The 23215-nt window shown below is 38.1% G+C and overlaps 1 protein-coding gene across 1 annotated transcript in view; it reads left to right on the top strand.

Moving 5' to 3' along the window:
• cacna2d1a (calcium channel, voltage-dependent, alpha 2/delta subunit 1a) overlaps positions 1-16724 on the top strand; it is a 99727-nt gene extending 83003 nt beyond the window's left edge. The window contains exons 32-38 of the mRNA XM_085387071.1: positions 1174-1326; positions 2375-2427; positions 4060-4115; positions 5207-5324; positions 5964-6073; positions 6737-6819; positions 11735-16724. Of these exons, the coding sequence (XP_085243197.1) occupies positions 1174-1326; positions 2375-2427; positions 4060-4115; positions 5207-5324; positions 5964-6073; positions 6737-6819; positions 11735-11857 (696 nt within the window). The 3' untranslated portion in view covers positions 11858-16724. The remainder of the gene's footprint in view (positions 1-1173; positions 1327-2374; positions 2428-4059; positions 4116-5206; positions 5325-5963; positions 6074-6736; positions 6820-11734) is intronic.
• Positions 16725-23215: the final 6491 nt, after the last annotated feature.

The raw sequence follows: 23215 nt of genomic DNA, 5'->3' as shown, positions 1-23215 counted from the left end.
GTCAGTCATCCTGGTTTGAGAGTGATTTGCTGTCTGTTTGTCTTTAAATTCTCTGAACTTTTTTTACACATGTCTACAGTTTCACGACTTTTTGTTGCACGTGTTTTACTTTGTGTGGGGGTTTTTTTTTTTTTCAGCAAATTTACAATCACTGACCACTTTATTAGGTACACCTGTTTAACTGCTCAATCAGCCTATCGCATGGCACTAACTTAACACATTTAGGTATGTAGACATGGTCATGATGGCCAGGTTCAAAGCAAACATCAGGCTTCTGTCAGCTGAGAACAAGAGGCTACAGTGAGGCTACAATTAACATAGACTCACTAAAATTGGACAGAAGAAGACATTGCCTATTCAGATGAGTCTTGATTTCTCCTGCAACCATTTGGATAGCAGTTCAGAATTTGGCATGAACAACACGAAAGCATGCTGCCTTGTAGGCGGCAGCTGGTAGTGTAATAGTGTGGGCACATATCACGCCCCCCCTTAAGTATTATGTCAATGCCATAGCCTACCTTGGCATTGTTGCTGGCCATAATTACATGATGGCTTGATAACATTATCTTTTGATTGCTGGTTCCAACAGGATAACGCACCATGTCACACAGCTCGGATCTTTCATAATGGTTTCTTTAGTGGACTCAAATGTCTTCCACATTCACCAGATACTGTAACTGTCGTCAGTGGTGAAATGGAGGATTGGCATCATGGATGTGTAGCCGACAAATCTGCAGCAATTACTGTATATATTTCTGTCATGTCGGTATGGACAAACATATCTGAGGAACAGTTCCCACACATCTTTGTATCTCTTCTACAAAAAAATAGGTGGTTTTGCAGGCAAAGAGTGTCCAGTTCAGTACTAGCAACGTGTACCTAATAAATAGTTAGGCAAAAGTATAATGATAAATTCAAATTATCAAGAAGCTTAGGCTCTCTGTAAATGAACAATCCCAACTACAATATCAATTTTAAAAGTTTAGTAGTTTTGGCTGTGTTCAACCATTTATCTGCGGGCTGTAGGTAGTTTGTGGACCTTGAGGCATGTTTACTACTCATGTATTAGTCATGTAAATTATATGATTTCTTTGTGCAAGTTCTTATTTATTTATTTTTTAATTATAATTATTATTCTGTGCCCTGAATACCTGATCCCTGCTGCAAAACTAGATTGGGAAATTCTTCGGTGAGATCGACCCTTGTATTATGAGAAGCTTGATCAACTCGTCTCTGTACACCAATAAGAGTACGTATAACTACCAGTCGCTCTGTGATCCCAAGAAAGAGGACAAAACATCTGCCGGGTTGCGATCCGTCTACGTGGTAAGTTACATAAGCCAGAGACTATAAACACACGCAAAACCTATCACACAAACTGAGCCACGCATTACTGCACACCTACACGTTCTGATATCCATACGCAAATTAATTTCCCTGCATGAACAGAAGGATAGACGCAAGTAAATATGATGCAATTTGTACTCATACCTGCTTGATGACATGTATGCACACATACACATATACACACGTCACTCTAAAGGGAGCCATACATCTGGATAGTGCAGACAGTAGGGAAAGCAGAGGGAATGGTGAAAGCATGGCTAAAGTGGATGTTTCAGAGTAAAAGATTGCTTGGCTAACATATCAAGCAATGTACAAGCTGGCACTTTTTTTTGTCACTTACAAAAAGTGCAACTTCCAGTGGAATGATGTAAATTATCTGCCGATTTTACAGTAACACTGATGCTTTCCCTTGATGTTAAAATGTTTCCTTCATAGGAAGAGGCAATAAGCCGAAACTTAATAGAGGTATTTGTATTTGTAAAAATTTCAAATCATTTACTATACAAACAAAACTGTCATTTCCCAGCTGTTACCACATATTCGTACATGGTCTAGTGACCAAGGTGAGATGAAAGACGCAGATATCTTCTGATCAAAGACTCTGTCAGCAGCCAGTGTAACACGGTTAGTAAAGCCTCCTTGATGACTGAGGACACCGTCAACTAAAAGGAAAGAGTACAGCACTGATTCACCGAAACAAGGCCCTCGCATGCTAACTATAATCAAAGCAACATGTTGGGGCTTTTATTTAAACTGTGTGCTACTTTGTTTTCTCACTGGTTCTTTGTTTACATAGTTATCCTCACATCTGTTGACGAGGACTGTGCTCTAATTTCCTCACAAAGGAGGAAAATAAAACCTCTGGCTGGAACTTTCGGTCTTTGTGCTGTGCAAAACTAGACAGCTACTGTAAACACAAACAGGATATTCAGACAGGCTCAACCAGCTTAAAATGAATGCTAAACTATTCATTGTAGGTTTTATTTGGTGCTCATCTAATATTCTTTTCTCATTTTCTCCCTTTAAGCCCACAATAGCAGATATATTAAATTTGGGATGGTGGGCAACTGCTGCTGCCTGGTGAGTTCTTTTTGTTATTTGTTTGATTTTTAAATTTTTTTTTTAAATAATATGGTCTGAAATGGTGTCATTCCATTATTAGCTGAAATATTCTCTATAGAAGCAGGAATTTTAAGTCCTTAACCTCAAAATACATGGAAAGCAGGATTTGTTCCTCCACATGGACGTATAGCATCTGTTTAATAGCTGATTTTTTTTTTTTCCCTAGACAGTCTACATTCCAGGAAATCATCTCTTGATTTATGTGCTGTGTCACTGTCTTGATGTCATTACAACATGTTTAATAAAAATTTATTTTAAGGCCACTCAAAATGTACCCATATTCACGCCCTTAAAGCAAATATTAGGACTTTTCAACTACAGTATGCAAATTGCTTGAGCTAAACCTCATTTCTTTATATTTTGTGTCAAGGAGCGAGACTACTTTTTAAAGTACTCTCTAGCTTTAGATGTCCAGGCTTTGCGAAAGTCTCTCAACCTTGTTCTTTGGACATTGGCTGCTTTTTCGCTACATTTTCAGTCCAATTTCTCAACCATTTTCAGATGAGTGTTTTGTTGGTTGTTTTTTAAGCCACTTAGCACCTATGAATCATCCAAGCTTAAAAGGGCTCTTAACTCAAGAAAAAGAAATCTGCATGACTGGAAAACAATCTATGGAAGAGTCGCTGTCAAGAAGCCGATCTTAGGGAAGAGAAAGAAATATATTGTGGCAGTGGCAACTGGTCTTATGGATCAAAATTTGACATTTCTGGTTAAAATCAGCAATATATGTGGTTAAAAATATATGGAGGAGGTTGCCAATCAGACCTGATTGCAGTGGCTTCATTCTTTAGCATAACAATGATCCCAAACACACTGGATAATGGATTGGATTTATATAGCACTTTTCAAGGCAACCAAAGCGCTTTACAATGCCACTATTCATTCACTCTCGCATTCACACACTGGAGGCACACAGATACGCTTCCCAACCCCCTGAGCCACAGTCGCCCCGATAAAAGCATAATGTAAAGAAATGTATAGAAAAGCAAACAATGGAACGCTATTAGTCATAGATTGGCCTCCCCAGAGCCTGAACCTTAGTATTATTGAGGTAGTTTGGGATCATCTTAACAGAGAATGAAACAAAAGGCATCCAAAGAAGAGCTTCGCATGTCTACCAAGAAGCTTAAAGAACTAATCTTTAAGACTATTTAAAGAAATTACAAGACAGTTGTCCTAAAGTCTCGACTATAATGTCTGCTTTCCATAAGCCTGCTTCGGTCCACGTGTGTCCGAGTGATTTTTATCATCAGAGCTTGCCTAAAGGTGATCATACCAAGTAATAACTTTCAAGCTGGTTTGAATGATACGAACACTATTTTTGACTTACATGTTGTATTTCCACCTACGTTTTCACATTTCAAGAAGTCAGTGTTCCTATTTCCCATTTTCCTAGCAAAATATAAAAAAAGAGTGACGGCTCAAGACGTTTGCACAGTAATGAAAATATGAAAATTGGATAGAATTTAGTTAGTTTAGCAGTTTGGTTTTAGCTTGCATGAGTACTTAAATAGATTTTTGTTTTAATGTATATAAAATCTAATGAATTTAACTATTTGTTTGTGTCTGGGATTGCTTTTTTGCTCTTAGGTCAGTAATGCAACAGCTAGTGGTCAGCATCACATTACCTAACTTCGGGGAAGCAGGTTGGTTCCTATTAATTTCACATGAGAACAAGGGGGTTGAATTGTTTCTAAGAAATGTCTGCAGATCTGTACAGCCTGGATTGCCTCCTTATGGAGAATTAATTATGAAGTCAGTGTCATTTTTACAAATAGTTACAACCTCATCCTTAGAGGAACTTAGCAGGCTTAGGTTTGTATGTATTAGGAAAAACAGAATACCAGGCCTCCCTCTCTCTTTGTTAAAGACACTTCTTTTCATATGACTTTGGCAAAATAGAAGTTTTAGTTTATTAAAGCTTTGGAATTAGTTTTATGCTGTCATCCCCATGAAAATGCGAGAACTGGTGTTAATGCCCAGAAATGTTCCTTTTTTTTTCTCTAAATTTAAATATTACTATTTACATGGCTGGTTTCTCCTGGGAGGAGGGCAATAAACTTTATCTCTTAAGCTGCTTTAATTGTCACATATGAACAAAGGATAAATGTACTATTTGTACAGCACTCCCTTCATGTTGAACCTACAGAGAATGATTGTCTGTGTTAGGTTTTCTTTAAAGCTCAGTGTCATAGCAAAATGTAGACACAAACAAAATCAAATGGAATGGTAAAAGAAACTGTAGCTTAATCAGCTTTACAGAGGATAGCAAAATTCCCTTTAAATACTCAGGAAAAAATGCTCCAATGATTCCTCTATCTTTTCCTGTAGCATATGAAACGCTGGAAAAATCCTTATGAAGGGAAAGGAGATGATGCTGTCGATTCAAAACGACACAAATGCCCACTGTTAACGAAAATATCAACAGATTGACAGAAGTGTCAATTGAGGAATGTGCCAGAACTTGTGCTCATAAGCAGATATCCTTGGAAACTTTCAAAAGCTCACAGGCAAACTATGAATGTTACACTACTTAAAATTTACAATCTACTCGTTATGACGTTGTTTCGTTGTGTGAAGCGCTTTGGGTTCACACAAGTGCTCTCTAAATAAAAATAATTCAAAACACAACTAAATGAATGCTAATGTTTGGCGTAGGTATAATAGGTGAAAATATATCAGAGCTGTTGTTTTAATTGTGTGTTAACCAAAAATATACCTGAATGTGCTTCTACAGCTACTGATGATGCACCGGATGTGGAGAAGGAGGTCTGCATCAAGGAGGAATATCAATACTACTTTGAGAATGACAGCCTGTCTTTTAGAGGCGTAATCGACACAGAGAAGTGCTCAAGGTAAACCGTAAAAACCCGTCCCAGCTACACAATAGGCACTTGCTGTGTAGACGCTGACAGAGAATAATATCTGTAAAATACCTGATGTGGGCCTAAAACCTTTCAAAACATTTGCATGCCATAAAAGTGAAGTCAAGTCACTTGGCATTTTCATGTGTGATTTGTGCATGTGCACGGGCATGTGTGGTGTTTTAAGGTCCCTCTTGCCGGCTAATGGAGTGCCTGCCTGCGTGCCGCGTGGAATTCCTGCACTTTAGCTGCACACACGTTTCTTTTTAACGACCACTATAAAAATAAAATAAAATAAAAAAGCGGAGCAAATCATTTGAGCACCAGCAACATGTGGGTCTCAGTAAAGTTCTCGGAGGACAGCGGCATGGTAAGGCAGGTTTGTGTGTCCTTATGAGCATAGTTGACAAACTTGACTGAGTGATCCACTGTGTGTGCAGACCAATAGCTGACTACTTTTGTGGAAAAGAGATGACAATTACTGCATCTTCACTTCACTGCTTTCTGGTTAAACATTCAACTTCCTTGTATCTCTTGTGAGCATGTTTGAATGAAATCATATCTTTCCTGGACTCAAGCCCACGTGTCAACAACTGCTTTTGTGTCTCTTGTGTGTCTTCCCTTCTCCAGGCTCTATCACGCCGAAAGGCTGCCCAAGACGAACCTCGTCTTCATCGTTGCAGAAACAGAACATGGCTGTGAATGTCAGGAAAAGATATTAAAGCAGGAAGAACAGGAGTGTATCCTTTTACTAAACACCAGCTATAATCTGGTAGACAGTGTGTACACTTGACTCAGGGAACAGATGTTCATAAAGTTTGTGCTTTGGAGAACATAGGCGCTGATTATGACTGATATTTTTCACCACTCGCCATTTAAAGAGGACTTGTGGTAAACAACAATGTTCATTCTCCAAGCTTCTGTAAAAGGGTTGTTTTCCATTATCGACAGCGGTTACCGTGGAGTATTTCCCTCATTTGTGTCCTTTAGAATCCCACACCCACAAAAATGATCATCTCCGCCATAATTGACATTTACAAATTGGCCCAGAATGAGAGACTTGTAATGCTTTGGTTTCTAAGTCTGTATGGCAGATGGTTTTGTGGGATAAGTCTGAATAGCTTACAAACAAATCAATGATGTTCTCGCAAATACACAGAGCTGTGATCAATTAGAGGTAAAGCCTCTTGGAAAACACCATTGTAGAACATGATGGCTGCGTCATTGCAGTATTAAGCAACGTATTCCAACTAGTGTCTTTGTTTAGTAATCAAGATGTATGATTTAACACTATTCCAGCTGTACGTAAAAACTGTGTCTTCTGAACAAAGCACTATTTGTTGCTGCTATTACTAATGCAGAATCAATCAGAAGTTGTCATGTTCCTGACTTCAGTAATCCAGCACAAGGGCCTGATCCTTGTCAATTGGCTTCCGAGCCGCGGTACAGGAAGGGACCTGCAGCTTGTTTTGATAACAATAGTCATGTAAGTGCCTTTAATCAGACTTGGATGATGTTTTCCCCTTTTTTAAAAAAAAATGGTTGTTCTGTGCTAGTTTATCATCTCCAGTCTGCAAAGACCTTTTGTCTGGCTTTCCGGTGAATGGGAGACAAATATTTTCTCTCTGTTTATCTTCTAAGGAAGATATTTGGATTCTTTGTTGGGTTCTCTCTGGGGTACTCTGGCTTTCTTCCTTAGCCTCAGACATGCACTTAGTGGGGTTAGATTAATTGGTGATTAAAATTGCCCATAGGTATGACTGTGGCTTTGAATGATTGTCTGCCTCTCTATGTTAGCCCTACGACAGACTGGCAACCTGTCCAGGGTGTAATCCGGTTCTCGCCCTATCATAACTGGGATAGGCTCCAGATCCCCGTGACCCTGATAAAGATGAGCAGAAGAGAATAGATAAATGGATGGACTGATAACAGCAGACTTTTTCAGAGAAGATCTGCAACACTCAATGACCTTTAACTAGATATACAACCAACAAGCCTTTACTGAGTGTAGTTATATTGGAAAGAAAGACCATTGCAAAGCTTTTTGTACCATGCACTCTCCAGGCACTTTAATAGGTACACCTGTTCCTCTGCTCAATAATGCAAAAGCGAAGCAGCAACTCAATGCATTGAGTCACATAGACATGATAAAGATGACCTGCCGAAGTTCAAACTGAGCATCAGAGAGGACAAGAAACTTGAGTTTGTCTTTGAATGTGTCTTTGAACGTGACAGTTGTTCATTCTAGTATTTTCAGAGTATTTCGGAACTCCACAAACTAGGTTTGCAGAAAATGGTCCAAAAACAGTCTAAAATACCCAGTGATTAACAGTTGTTTAGATCAAGATGCTTGTTGATGCATGAGGTGAGAAGAGATTGACCAGACTGCTTTGAGCTGATTTTAAGACAACGGTAACTCGTTACAACCATGGTATGCAGAAGAGCATCCTAACACATTGAACCTTGAAGCACTTGGGCTACAGCTGCAGAAGACTGCAATCATGTCAGCTAATAACAGGAAACTGAGGCTGCAATTTACATTGCCTCACCAAAATTGGACAATAACAGGTAAGAAAAATGTTGCATGGTCTGATGTGTCGCGATTCCTCCTGTGACATTCAGATGGCTGGCTCAGAATTCAGTATAAACAACGCTGAGGCACTGAGCCTGCCTTGTTCAACCTTTAAGAAAATGTTGCATTGTTTATTCACTTTATGACTACAGTGTACCCATCCTCTGATTATTGATAACGCACCATGATACAAGGTTCAAATCACCTCAGACTGGTTTCGGGAACATGACAATGAGTTCATTGTACTCAAATGGCCTCTACAGTCACCAGATCTCAATTCAATGAACTCCTTTGGAATGAGGTGGAACAGGACATTGGCATTGTGGATATGCAGGAAATGTGCGATACTATCATGTCTATATCCTCCAAAATCTGTGAGAAATTTCTCCAGCACTCTATTGAATCTTTGGCATGAAGAAATAAGAAATAGCCATGAAGGCAAAAAGGGTTCCAAGCTGGTACCCTTAAGGTGTACCTAATAAAGTGTCCAGGGAGTGTAATTTTAAGTTTTCACGATTCAAGCCTGTTTTCAAAATGCCTTTTTTACTGTGCGAAAAGCATTTTAGCGTTTTTTATTATTAGAGTAAGAAGTACCAACATAATAGAGGCCAATTAAGGAGAGACCAGAGTCATTTTGGTCAAAGCTCAAGTCACTTCCTCAAAGTCCTTAAGACTCTCTCCCAGTATGGGAACAATGTATCAGTGCTGAACCCATGGCACCTTTCCATAACTAATATCTTTACATCGTGCATGCCACTTCTCTTTTGGATTCTTTTGTCTTTTGTGAAATCCCTCAAAAGCTGTATGTGCGTAGGTTTCCCATGCAAAGATAAACAGTCAGTTGTTTCTTGATTTATGAATAACTAAGCTAAACAAACATTTTTATGAGCAGCACAGAATCTTTGCGTGTGAAACCCCTGTGCTTGAGTGCTTTGTTTGTTTTCACTCTATAGTCTTTTTCCAGCGTCAAAGTTTTAAAAATGAACTCTTCTGCCTGCACTGTTGCTCACTTACACACGCATATGCAAACACCCACCCATCCACCCACACACTAACTTTCTCTCACACTTGTCTCTGAAGGGAATGCATCTGCCTTGTACTACTGTTTGTGTATGTAACCTAATTATTTCTTCCTTTTCTGCTCATATTTCCTTTCTAACCTGCTAACTATATGGACCCTTTGCTGCATGATTCTCTTTCTCTGTTTTCTCTGTTTCCCGCCTTATGATTGGCTGTTGATGGTTAGGATGAGGTCATGTGCCGAAGGAGCGCAGGCTCCCCATTGGCTTCTTCTCTGCTCATGTTACTGCTGCCACTGTTCATGTGCTGTCTCGGGTCAGTCCCATAACGCTCACTCGTTAACACTTTGTCATTATTTTCGAATGCTCGATCTTGTTCGTAACTCTTGCTTCTTTTTCCCTTGGTGTTTCAAGTCTTGTCTCCTCCCCCATTTTCATGTCCCTGCTTTGTTCCACTATTTTATCTTTTTCCATTGCTTTTCCACACATTTTCTCACCTGCTTCTCCTTCTTATTTTATATCACCATCTGACTTCACCTTCCCAACTTACATCCCTGTCCTTAACTGACTTTGAACTTCAAGCCATTCTCTTTGTATTATTCCCCATCAATCATTATCTGTCTTCAAATGTTTACTGGTTACTGATGTATCCGGATGCTAGCAAAAACAGACCGCTCACCTATCATCTACATCTAGATTTTATTTTCTTTTGCCAAAAAATATCAGGGGAATTCATTTATCCAAAGTTTTCCAGTCAAGTATGAAAAAAAACATCCTGATATCGTTTCATATTTTATGACCACATGTTTGATACCTGCATAGCTCATTTAGGGCGCTTTCTATGCTTCATTGTCCTTTGTTAATTCTGTTGTACAGTTGTAAAAAACCTGCAACTGTCAAGCTTTAGAGGACAGGATTTAGTCTGCAAAAGGAAATGTCACCAGCCACAGTGCTGTGCAAATGTCATGAGCCACCCCTCATTTATATTTTGCAAGGACAAGGGAAATGGGTACAGTGATTTATTGAAACAGGTGCAAACATAAATGGAAATGGAGTATGGCAATTCTTGAAAGTCGTTATTGCCGCCGTTATTCTTAGCCTGAACCCTCTGAGGCAGCTTCTTGGAATTTCTTGAAGTAGTCTTCAGAAACACTTCTCCAGACTTCTTGAGGAACATTCAAATATCTTCTTTGGATCGTGCCTGCCTTTTGTTCAAGAAGTCAAGATGATCCTACCCTGCAGAGCTCCGGACTCTGGGGAGGTCAGTTCCTGACTGATAGTGTTCCATTGCGGGTTTTTCTAGTCAGGTATGCTTTTACTGTACTGCCGATGAGTTCAGGATCATTGTCCCGCAGACAAATGAAGCTGTTCCCAATGAGGCACTTTATATATGACGTTGTATGTAAGCATTTATGATTCCATCAGTTTTGATACGATTCCTAAGACTACTGGCTAAAGTGCAACTCTAAACCATGACAGACCAACTCCACCGTGTTTTACGCATGTCTGTCAACACTCACTGTTATACCCTCTCCTGACCTCTGAATGTATTGACGACACTTTGAGCAACAAATGGATTCGGCACTCCTTAAGACCTTTTTCAGTCCAGTTCTTGTGTACTTTACCATACCTTACCTGGATCAATTGAATGTTCACATTTTTTCTATTTCTTAAGAAGATAACTTTAAGATATTTTTTTAGTTAGTAGCTCTTTGGGAACCAACTTGTTGGGTACAGCATGCCGTAACAAACAGCCTAAAGATACAATTTCAAAGTGGTTCTTTGCTAAGTGGTGTTTTGTGTAGACACAATGCTGCCTCATCCCTTGTGTTGGGTCCCTTTTTGCAGCTTGAATAACTCATAGGTCTGTGTTTGAAAAATCAGCCAATGTCCAAAGAAAGATTTTGAAAGACCTTCAGAAAAGCTCATTAACTATTGCTTGAGACCACTTACAAAAATTACAGGAAAGCCTAGCTGCTCTCAGCAAAAGATAAATTAAAATAGGGCTGGCTCAAAACCTTTTCATAGTACTGAAAAAAGAAGTGACATCATCAGATTCAACCTGTTAGATAATGAAGCTCACATTCATTTTTAAAATGAACACGCCAGTGTTGTAAAAAAAAAATGCTAAGAAAAATAGAAAAACAGATGTAGATATGCTCAGCTGTTTGTTTAGCTTATGTATTTCTTTTCTTTATTCCCAAACACAACATTAGGAAGTAAAGCTCAGTTACTACTACTGTACTGGTCACACAGCAGTGATTTTTCAAAGCAACTGCACTCAAGGCAGTCTTTAGGTCCTTTTCAAGGGAAGCCATAAATATGTAAAAAGACATTCTGATAAACCTATCTTAGAGTTTTATATAACTAAAGGCACAAGCAGCAGGGTAGTGAAATAATATTTTTAAGAGAAATACAGTGTTTATTTTTCTTCATCTGGTTGACTCAGCATATAACTGTCTATAAACATCATTTCTCCTTTTAAGCTTAAGTTACAGAATTCCTATTGGTGTATATATATCAGATTCAGTGCACTCAGAAAAATAAAGTATTATAAGAGTATGTACTTGTAATATATGTAAATGTTTTAGTGACTTTTTTTCTGTTACAAAAAGAGCAAAAGCAATGGAAAAGTTGTTGGTGGACTGCTTATATATATATATATATATATATATATATATATATATATATATATATATATATATATATATATATATATATATATATATATATATACGTACGTATAGAGATAAATGTATTCTCTGTAACAAATACTAACTTTAGTTTATTTTTTCCCTGCTTGCCACTAGGAAGATAACGCTGACTGTGGCGGAGTGTCCGGCCTGACTCCGTCGCTGTGGCTAGTGCTGTCCCTTCAACTGCTACTGGTCTGGGTTGTGACTGACACCAGACACCATGCCATCCCATCATGACCTCCGAATAACATAATCCAACCCTGTATCTCCACCCCTTCGTATCTCCAACATGGCAACCAGCATGCAGCGCTGCCACCAAAATGATGAGCGCCCGATGAAAAGCGCTTTAAACAGACAAAAAAAACGTGAGCCCCGGGTTCTGCCAGTTTCTTTTGTATTATCAGCGGTTTCTCTTAAGGATTTCACCAGGGCACAAGTGACGAAAGAAATGCATATCAGAATATAATGATATGAAAGCTAGGAAAGACCTCAACCTATCTGTCCGTCATCCTTAAGTGGTGCCCGCCAGCTGAGATTAGAGGAATCCAAAGATTCGTTTTGATTGGCGAGTTTTTGTCTGACTTGGTTTCTTACAAAGAGACTCAACTGCCTTATAGTATCAGAGGGATTTGAATCACAATGGGTGGACTTGCTGTTTATTGAATATGCTGGGCAGTTATATTCACCACTGCCAGAAACAGCGCAGCCCTTTGCAAGAGTATATTTTGAATCGATTTGCAGTGGTTAGTTATTAGGTATTTATTGTTTTTTTGGTTAAGGAATTGGCCAAGATCAGAGCAAGAGATGCCAAATCATCACATCATCACGAGCTCTTGCCCTTCGTTTGCCTCATCTGGGTTGCTCGTAATAATATTGTCTCAGTCTGATTTTTAGGTAACATTACCCAGAGCATTTACACAGTGTCTCTGAGGACATTGTCTTCACTTCACTATGCTGTTCTTTAATGTAGATGCTGTTTTTTGCAGTGTGAAAGTCATGTTCATTGTTATGTTTTTGCACAAAAGCGGAACCTCCTACTGCCACAGAGTGCTTGTTTTTGAGTGTACAGATTTTGACATTGTAGCTGATCATATGGATTTTCTGCCTTGGTTTTGGATTGCCCCGGTAAAAACTTTGCTGCCATAGCACGCATAAACCAGTCAGGACAAGCTTGGCTGGTGTCCTGTACCTACTCAGTGGACAAAATCTCTAGTGCCATGTGGACTCTGTGACTCATACAAACCCCTTTTTAGACTGTGGCTGCTGAATGGGAAATGGTAATAATAGTATTTAATTATTTAAAGGTTATTTGACCGAAAAGTCAGGATATCATTCTGCTTTTTTTTTTTATTATAGCCACAATTTTTAAAAAAAAGAGTTACAGGAAATTTGTATTCAACATTTATGTCAAAATTTGGTCAAAATGAAGGGAAAAGGGGTATATTTGTATTCACTGCTGTCACTTTTTAAATTAAATGACTACTGTCGGCACTGCAATTCAAAGTGCAGCTGCTGTTTCTCTTCACGGTTTGATCTCCTTGCTGAAGAGCTGAACAGCCTTTATATCTGTGTAGTGGTGAAGTTGCCTCTGTCATATTTATTATACTGTGATATCAGCTACTATACAAGAGCTTCATACTATCACTCTGGCTGATATATCAGTTTCTCAACAAAAAAAGTTCATCCTTTTTCATTTTGTGTGCCTTCTTCTCATATTTATTACATATATTAAAAATACCTACATAATCCATGTGATGTGCTGATACTACTGTACATGGTTTTATTAAATTTTTGTGATTGTAATTGCCAAAGAGAAAACAGTAAAGTACATTTCTTTATGAAGGGAAAAAAGCGCTAATCAGTCGAACCACTGCTTTAAAGCAAATATATCTGCTGTAAAAACAATAACAAATTTCACAGGGCCAAACTGGATTCCTATCAAAGCCAAATATCAATGTCAACGAATGAAAAACACTTCATGAATTTTGGGAGGAAAATATTTTGAATATGCAGTATGTGGAAAACCACTTGCTGCAATTATACAGCTCATTTGCCTACTTATACACAGACTTCAAACTTGGATGTGATTGTTTGAAACAAGTTTTAAATCTTTAAGATAAAACTGCCATTTTTACATAAACAAGCTGACTTGACCGTTTGTTTTGTCGATGATTAATATTTATGACTTTAACAGGAACCAATCACATCATTTTAAATAAAATAGGACGTGTGTGACGCCTTTCATTTAGAAGTTGGTCATATCCCAGGGTTGAGACTTTTTTTTTCTTTTTGTTCCTTGTTTAGTAACATGAGATAGTTCGGGATGTGTACTCTGTGGTTAAATGTGAAAAATGCTTTCATGCTGAGCATTCACACCAAATGTTAGATTTGAACATTAAAACAAATCAACAATTATTTGTTTATGGCACTCGAAATGTTAACAGTGTAGGAAATTGTGGACGCTAGGAAGCGAGACCGAGGAGTGCGTCTTTTTGTGTATACTCCATAAACACTGGCGGATGTTTCCAGAGAACTACTTAATTCTGTGGGGAAGTTGAAAACCACACAATTTAATCTACACGTATCACATTACCACTAACATTCACCCTCTTCAGAATCCTTTTGTTGGCTAAACAATTACATCACAATGACTTATGTCAGTTTTTTGTGTGACGCATTTCTGCAAGTCCCGTCAAGACATACTAGCTCTTCTGGCTTCTTTTGTGGCAAAGCTCCACCGGCACCACCACCAAAACCATCATTGTCAGGAAGTTTCGCAAAGGAACTTTTTATTTCCAATGTTTTCCTCTATCTTTAACTATAATCTTCCAAAAAAAATGTGGTGAAAATAACAATGGCATTTATGCTCTGCATTTATTAACCCTTACGAATATCAAGTGCCATATCCAGTAGGTCTTGTATTCTCTTGTGGAGAAGCCTATTACTATAACATTTATGCAATGTTACCAAGGCAAGATACATTTCAAATTGTTTCAGTGTGCTGCATGATATTCCTGCTTTACTATGTAATGATAGAAAGCATAATATACTGAGTGTCCGGCATTAGTTCGTGATATGTTAAGGTATGACCAGCTAATACTGCCGTCTCTTGAGGGGACAGCATTTGGCTCTGCTGAGGAACAAAAGAGAACCAGATAGGTAAACATGATGTTTGAAATCACTATTCAGTCTTTCTGATCGATTCAGACCATGTTGTTTACAATTATTTAAGGAGCATGCCAGTAATTTAGCTCATTTACTACAATTCATGAGTACTTTATCCAATTGCCAGTAGTTTTCCAAACCATGTTGCAATGTTTGGTATTTCAACTATCAGGTGAACGCAAACTGATGGCACTCAGAGGATTAAGCCTTCCGGCTTTGTTGGTCTTTTGACTTTAAGAGCTCACGTAAATATTTTACCAATAAATATCCACAGTGATTAGATTGAACTGGACTCTGAAGCATCATGGGCATAGTCTTTACTGAGTTCACTTCCTTTTGCACCATTCATTAATGGGCTTTAGCCACTGGATGGGTAGACATGGACATTGGTGTGCTTGTCCCCTAAAATGCCTTTTGACTTTTCTTTTGGCAAACCCTTTCAAACCCTGTCTCAGTTTGTTATTTGGAGGCATGGCGCTTTATGTGATAATTTGTCACTGACAAACTATCCACTAAGGCCTCACCTCATCTTTACTGGAGTCAGCCTGGGACCATCAAACATCTTTGCAGTGTTGGGCCCTATAGAGGCATTTTTATTGCAACTGCCTGACAAATAATGCAGTTAATTGTGCTAGCAGCTGTCTGTGCTCCAGTCAGTGAGTGAAATTCACTCTATTGTATTTGTATATTTATTGCATGTATGCATGATACTTCTGCACTGTCCGTGCATGCACCTATGGTTAGCCATTTACGTCCTTGTCCAAATATGGTAATATTTGGCTTAAAAAAAACTATTTTTATTTATTTATTTCTGATGGACATGATGTGTCCCTCTGTCACTGATTTGAAGCAGGACCTTATAAACCAATGGGTCATATAGTGTTGGCTAATCAGTCATTTATATACCGTATATGGCTATACTTTGTTTTTATTAGTAATTTGGAAATGTTACAGTTATAACACAGGAAATCTCAAAGGAACATGGTAAACACAATACCTGCCAACATTAGCATGATACAATGGTGACTGTGAGCATGCTGCATATTAGTGTTAGCAGTTAGCTTAAGATATCGCTCTACAATATATTATCTTAAAGCAGCTAGTATTGCTGTAGTTATTTGTCTTGTCTTACCCCTACATTACAGACAGCAGTTAGTTTCCATGCGTTTGTATGAATATAAAATAGAAGAAACTTGATACTTACTTAATGTAATGATCTTTAATGAATGTAAACCAATGTCCATGCAAGTGTTAACAAAACTGCAAAACAGTTGGTAGTGTAGTAACTCTAGTATTAAATGTTCTGAAGTATACATGAAATGTAGTTATTTAGCTAAAAATGCTGGCATGGTGATTCAGTCGCTTTGCTCAGAGAAGTAATTTGATCTGATGAAACGCTTAAACAGAATCCCTTTAGAGATGCATGGAAAACAATGGAGAAAGAACATAACCTCCACAGCCATCCAGATGTTTCATTCTACTCTTAAGTGCTAAAATCAGATGCTGTCACCTCAGGAATAATGTACTCTAGATGTGATATGAAGTGTTTTTGATTCTGTTGGTGCTCTTGGTGTGGATCGTGTGGGTTGGCCTTTTTATTTCTGGAACCTTTTGTGTGTATGCGTGTCTATTACCTTCCTGCCAGTCTGGCAGATGATTGATGGGCCTGTCGGTCAGTCTTTCTCTGCCTTTGTTTTTTACGGCAGGCCACCAAGTACTTCGACAGTCTCAGCTTCAGATGGGTCTAAGTGGGCCTCTCTGTCAGTCTCCCTTTATTGTGGTTTAGTATGTTACACTTGATTTTCCAGAGTGAGTCATGTTAAAACAAAAAATGTACAATAGAAAAAAAGAACAATGTTTATAATCCTGGGAAAGAAAAAAGTTTTTGTTCATGTGCAAATAAGGTATATACAGAATAAAACTTTATCATTACTAGATATTCCATTGCGTTAAGACTTCTGGCTGATGACCTTTTCTTATAGAATGACTGTTTTTTTTTCCACAGTGGATCAGATTTCTGTTAGTAACTTCTGTCACTTTGCCAACACACATTTCCCATCCAAATGTGTGTGAGAATGTGAAGGAAGCACCCCGAGTCTGCTCTCCCAGTGTCTAGCCAACATCAGAAACTTGCATCCAGCCAAAATCAACATTGTCCAAGAAAAGAAACGAAAGATTCTTAGGTCCATCCACATCTCTCCTCGCTGAACACTGAATTTGACTCTGCTACACATCCATTAACAAAGGCCCATAATGGTCATAAATTTAGCGATTCCTGATTTCCCTGTTGCACGCTGATCAAATGGTAAGTGAGTTTCTCATTAAGATGGTCCGATTTACACTTAAAACCTGAAACCAGCTGTGCACACAGTTTCAGAGCTACTATTCCTCACTGCCCCCCAAAGGCAAACTACAGGCTCATTTTACGCTTTATTATGGACGTTAAAACTAACCGTACTCCTGCACGGTGTGCTGCTGAAACATAAAGAATAAAGGGATGCTTTGGGGCATTTTTAATGAGACCAATTACAATGACTTTCTTCTTTATAATGCCCTATATTGTTGGTAGCACGGCTGGTGAATGACTATAAAGAGACTAATATGATTAAATTCTTGATTATGGTGTCAATCAAAAGTGACATTTTAGACAAGTATAATTTGTACGTCTCTGCAGCAAATAAGAGGCGTACAAATTTAAAATAGAATTTATTATCATATTAAGACAGAGAAATTGCTAGCTCATAAGTTTATATTTTATAACTGATGCATATTTTTCATCTCTGTTTTTAGTGCTTTCCCTTTCCTTAATGTACAAAAGATTTAGTATCATGCCTGAAAGCTGTATTTTCCAGTGACAGCACAGTGTCTATGTTGGACTCCATTGTTTTCCCCCTCCAAACTCTTCCTCTCCGAAAGTATTATTCCTTGTCTGTCACGGATGACTTGCGATGTCAACAGCACACGGTGGATTTCCTGCCAAGGGTTCTGGATTTCGCGTCTGGCAACAAGATGACCCTGTTGGTTTACACTAAGAGGTCACTCCTGTTGTGCTTTTGATTGTTATCCTAAGTCCCCGGGCTTGCGTCCCTCTGTCACTGATTGATATCTGGGCTGAAGTCCCAAAAGTAAAAGGCTTGTAATGTAAATATGAAGAGTTTATTATGTCGGTAATTAAATTTGTAAGTATTAACAGTCCTCTCATTACAAGATATTTATTTTCCTAAAATGGGCTTTCCAAAGATTATAGAGACGGAATCGTATTTGTGCACCAAAGTGTACCTTTTAAGTGCTTTTTCTCCTTCATTTACATGCATGTCCACTGTTCAAACCCCTACTGTCCCTCTTCTCATCTAATGCTTACCCTCGCATTCCTCACCGCACCAGATGAAGAAGATATAGTTTCATGGAAGTACTCTTTAAAGCACTGCCAGTTTTAGATTACCAAAGAATATATTCTCCACATGGATGACGCTTTGTGCCCATGGACAAATACGCTGTCCACCACTGAGAAAGTCTTTTTGTTGTTGTTTGTTTGCTTTGTGCACAGATGTTTCAAACAATCCAACAGGCACACACTTATTGGGAAGGAAGAACAGCTCTGTGGGTTGGGGTTGGAAGAAACTGCATTTTGAGCTTCATCTGGCAATAAAGAACAAGAATAAGACCACCAAGAAATTGTTGAGGTTTTGTTTTATTTCCACGTCTCCTGCTTTTTAGCTCCTTTGTGTCATTTTAAAGGTTGTTACTTTGACTCGGGGGCTCAAGAGAGACATCTGTAACCACCCCAGTCCCAAATGAACTTCCTACCCTTTCATTTAAATTTCAAACACCTCATAAAGGCATTTGTTTGGCAAGAGCTCAAAACCCAATCACAACTGCTGCCATAAATATCTTGTGATACTTACAAGGCACCAGAGGATCTCATTTGGGAGAAGCTGAAATTGATATGTTTAGCATATCTTGTTCTTTCCTACAGAATTTGTGTTTTTTTTTTTTAACCGCCGCATTTTTTATTCATAAAGGCTATACCCTGAGGGTCAGCAGTCAACTGCATGCAACTGCCTACGTTCTTGTGCTTTCTTTTTCTTTTTAAAGATATTAGATTACGATGAACGAGATTAGAGTAAAAGTATGGCTTTCTTTCATGGTGTTTAAGTAGTTCTCATGGCTCACGGTTTAAATATACGGACAAAAAGATGGCTTTTATTAAATAACAAATCATTGTAAATACTGACATGATCTGGTTTTAATTAACAGTTCTGATTTCTCATCACAGTCATTACTATATGGATTCTAGAAAAATCCTTTCCCTTTAAGCTTCCGAAGGTCCCGTTTGTGTTGGTAACAGATTTTTTCTAAATGTTTTAGCTGAAATTTGTTAGATTTCGTGTGTAATGTTTGCTTTGAAATCCAGGTGTGGCCTAACAGCAGCCAACTTTACATGATCTATGGTCCAGCACAAAATGGTGGTCTGTGGTTCACGCCAAGTCGAGCTGCGTTTTCCAGATGACTGCACAAGTTCTCTCTATGACTGTCCTTCGCGAGAATGTGTTGCGTAAGAATTACAGTAGGTAGGGAGGTGACTTGAAATCTGGAATACAGACGATATTACGCCATAAATGGTCATTTCTCATCATTTCTATGGAATCAAAAATGTTTTGCACAATTGACTTCGGGTGTGATTTCTAGAAGCTGATGAAGCTGTAAGCACACTGGAGAACATCATAAAAGTTGAAACAACTATGAATAGTTTTAATTTTTCAGTTTTAACTATTTATTCATGCACTTACGTGCCCCTGTGGCCTGAATGCATGAAAATAAGGAGTCCTGTTTCTACTCTCAGGCATTTGTCACCTGTGTCACTAATTCTGTTTATAAATGTGTGTGAATGTGTGTGTGAATGGGTGGATGACAGGTTGTGTAAAGCGCTTTGGGGTCCTTAGGGACTAGAAAAGCGCTATACAAATACAGGCCATTTACCATTTACCATATAACTTTAATGAACAGAAGTCCTTGGTGTAGCAAAAGGGTGGAAGCTTTCTGGTTCAGTGGTTTCTTGCAAATATGTGGTTCTTCTTGCTTCGCTGAGCATTGACTTTCAGCTCATGCCAAGGCAGTTTGCAGCTGAGGATGAAACAGGAGATGAAAATTAGCACCTTGAAATCTCAGACGGATGACATTTAAATGTTATTTGCGGAGGAGCCGCTGCTGCAAGTGGATGGGTTCAAGTTTCTTGCGTTTTTGTGGCGGAGGAGAGTGGAGCAGAAGATTGACAGGTGGATTGGTTCACCGTTTGCAGTAAATGTGAACGCTGCTGAATAACTTGAGAATCGAACCCGATAAGGTCACAAATATAAGCAGTGTAAATGAGCTTTCTTCTGAAGGGTGTTGGGGCTCAGACTTTGAATTAGGATCGAGATTGGTGATTGATGATTTGAGATTAGAGACTAGAGTTGCTCCCCCATGTTGAAAGTAGACCGCTGAGGTGGTTTGGGCTTCTGTCTATGATGCTTCCTGGGTGCCTCCTAGGTGAAGTGTTTTAAGGCCTTGGGGTGGACCTGAGGCCTCCCGGAGGGATCATATCTTTCAGCACACGTGCAAACATCTCAATATCCCTCTTGAAGACCTGGAGGACGTGGCTGACATGTACCAGGTTGGTTGAAGATCTAAAGCAGCCAAATGAGCAAAGAAATTATCAGAACAAATAAAAATCTTTTTTTTTTTTTTTTTTTAACAAACAACCTATAAGAACACAAATAAACCAAAATAAACAGATAATCAAAAATAAACAAACGGGTGTACCATCTAGTGTGTATATACACACACACACACATACACATACACATCCATATACTTAGACATACATACACATACCTACATACATATTTATTCGCCTATACCCTCATACATACTGACATATACATATATACACATAACAATTCAGAAATGTGGCATACATAATTACAGAGATTCAAACAAAATCGGGTCTCCTTGACAAAATGTAATGTTTCCATTTAACCCAAATATCACTAAATATGTCATATTGGAGTCTATTAATGAAGGTAATTCTTTCCATTTTAAACATCCCATAAACAATCTCATACCAGTCATTTAGTGATGGAATTTTTGCACTAAGCCATTTCTTGGTAATAGTCTTACGGGCAGCCAGACTCAGAATACCATACAACAGCTTGGACGTTTTATCTACATTCATTGAGTATAAATATCCAAACAAAAGTTCATCCCAATTAAAGGGAAGTTGCATACTAAAAATGGTCTGTAACTCAGAATGAATCGATACCCAAAAAGTGTTGATCAATGGGCAGGACCAAAACAAGTGGAAGTGTTTTATTCCTTGGGCCCCACAGTTTCTCCAGCAGCTAGTGATTAGAATAATGTTTACTTTGTGCAGGAGTATTAAAAAACCCACAGAGACTCTTCCTACCAAAACATCTCCATATATTAGAACTAGAAATTCTCCACTGAAAAGCACACTGCTGATACCAAATGTCATTTGAAATTGCTGTATTTGTTTCCCTTTCCCATTTTTTTTTTAATGTAGGTAGTATTCCGCTTCTTAACCTCTTGTATACCCTTATACAGTCTAGAAATCACCTTGAGGCCGGGATCTGCCTGGTAAGCCTTGACAAATATATTCAAAACAGGTAGAGAGAAAAGATCTGTTCTCTTAGGTATAAAGTTATGTAGGTGATGCCTAATTTGAAGAAACCTAAAAAAATCCATTTTGCTTAACTGGTATTGATCTTTTACTGATTGGAAGTCCATAAGAATTCCCTTATCGTAAAACATACAATATGCCATTAAGCCTTGTCCTGCCCATTTTTTATATCTTATATCTAACTTATTGGGTAAAAAATCAAAATCAAAAGCGCACCATCTTAAAATCCTGGCCTCTTCATTCCAATCATTCTTATTAAGAAATTGTAACCAAAGTTTTAAAGGCAAGTTAGTCCATTGGTTTCCTTGATTAATTTGTTTTTTAATGAGTGTCACATCCCCTAAGCTTGCCTGAATTGGAAAACCTCTTAAGGCCACTGTTTCTGTTTCTATTTCTTTCCATCTCGCTTAGTCTACATTACACCAACACACTAATATCCTCAATTGAGCTGAAATATAATAATCTTTCAAACATGGGAACCCCAACCCCCCTTTGTCTTTAGCCAACTGGATAGTTTGGTACTTAATCCGTGGTTTTTTCCCCTGCCATATGAACCTAGAGATTATTTTGTCCCATTCCTGAAATTGTTTATCAGTTATTTCAACTGGGAGTGTTTGGAACAAATAAAGCATCCTGGACAAGATATTCATTTTATCTGTATCAATACGTGATTCAAAATTTTAAAATGCTAATAAGTTCCATCTTTTAGTATCCTCATTTATTTTATAACACAAAGGATTAAAATTTGCATTATATATCTTAGAGAGATCTTTAGTAATATTTACTCCAAGATACTTCATCTGCTCCGACTCCCAGTTCAAATTGACTTTAGACTTAATTTCCTGATTTGGCTTATAATTAAAAGTTAATATGTGAGTCTTCGATATATTTAGTTTATAACCTGATAGTGAGCTAAAGGTCTCCAGAAGTGATAACAGCTTGGGGAAAGTAATGTTTGGATTTGTCAAGTAAATCAAAATATCATCAGCAAACAAGGAAATCTTATGCTCTCGACCCATGATCTTGACTCCAGTAATATTATTGCTTTGTATAACACTTTGACTCAGGGCCTCTATGAAAAGAGCAAAGAGTGAGGGACTTAAAGGGCAACCCTGACGTGTCCCTCTCTGTAAATTAAAAACATTAGAAAGCTCCCGGTTAACTTTAATTCTTGCCCTTGGTGATTTATATAGTGCTTGAATAATCCTGATAAACGATTGATGAAATCCAAACTTGCCCATGACTTTATATAGAAATTCCCAATTAACCCGATCGAAGGCCTTTTCAGCATCTAAGCTCATAAGGACCATCTGAATTTTATTTTTTCCAACATAATCAATAACATGTAATGTTCGGCGAACATTATCTTGCGTTTGTCTCTGCTTAATAAAACCAGTCTGATCCAAGCTAATTATCTGAACAAAAATATTTTCAATTCTTTTGGCAAGGATGTATGTGAATATCTTATAGTCCTGGTTAAGAACACTAATAGGGCGGTAATTTTCACAATCAAGCCTGTCCTTTCCTTCTTTAGCTATTAAGGAAATAGAAGCCTCATTCCAAGATGGGGGAATTACTCCCATCTTTAAAATATAATTGAATGATGTTCTCATCAAGGGAATCAATAACTCTTTCATTTCCTTATACCAATCTGATGGGAATCCATCCGGGCCTGGGAATTTATTAGGTTTTAATTTTGAAATAGCTTTTTTAATTTCAATTTCAGATATGTCCTTGATTAAGATTATATT

Source organism: Rhamphochromis longiceps, linkage group LG17 (genome assembly GCF_057381845.1).
Source record: "Rhamphochromis longiceps isolate RC_006_pf linkage group LG17, R_longiceps_female_GT1.1, whole genome shotgun sequence".
NCBI lineage: Eukaryota > Metazoa > Chordata > Actinopteri > Cichliformes > Cichlidae > Rhamphochromis > Rhamphochromis longiceps.
Note: the sequence above shows the minus strand (reverse complement) of the source record. Positions and strands in the feature narration are given on the sequence as shown.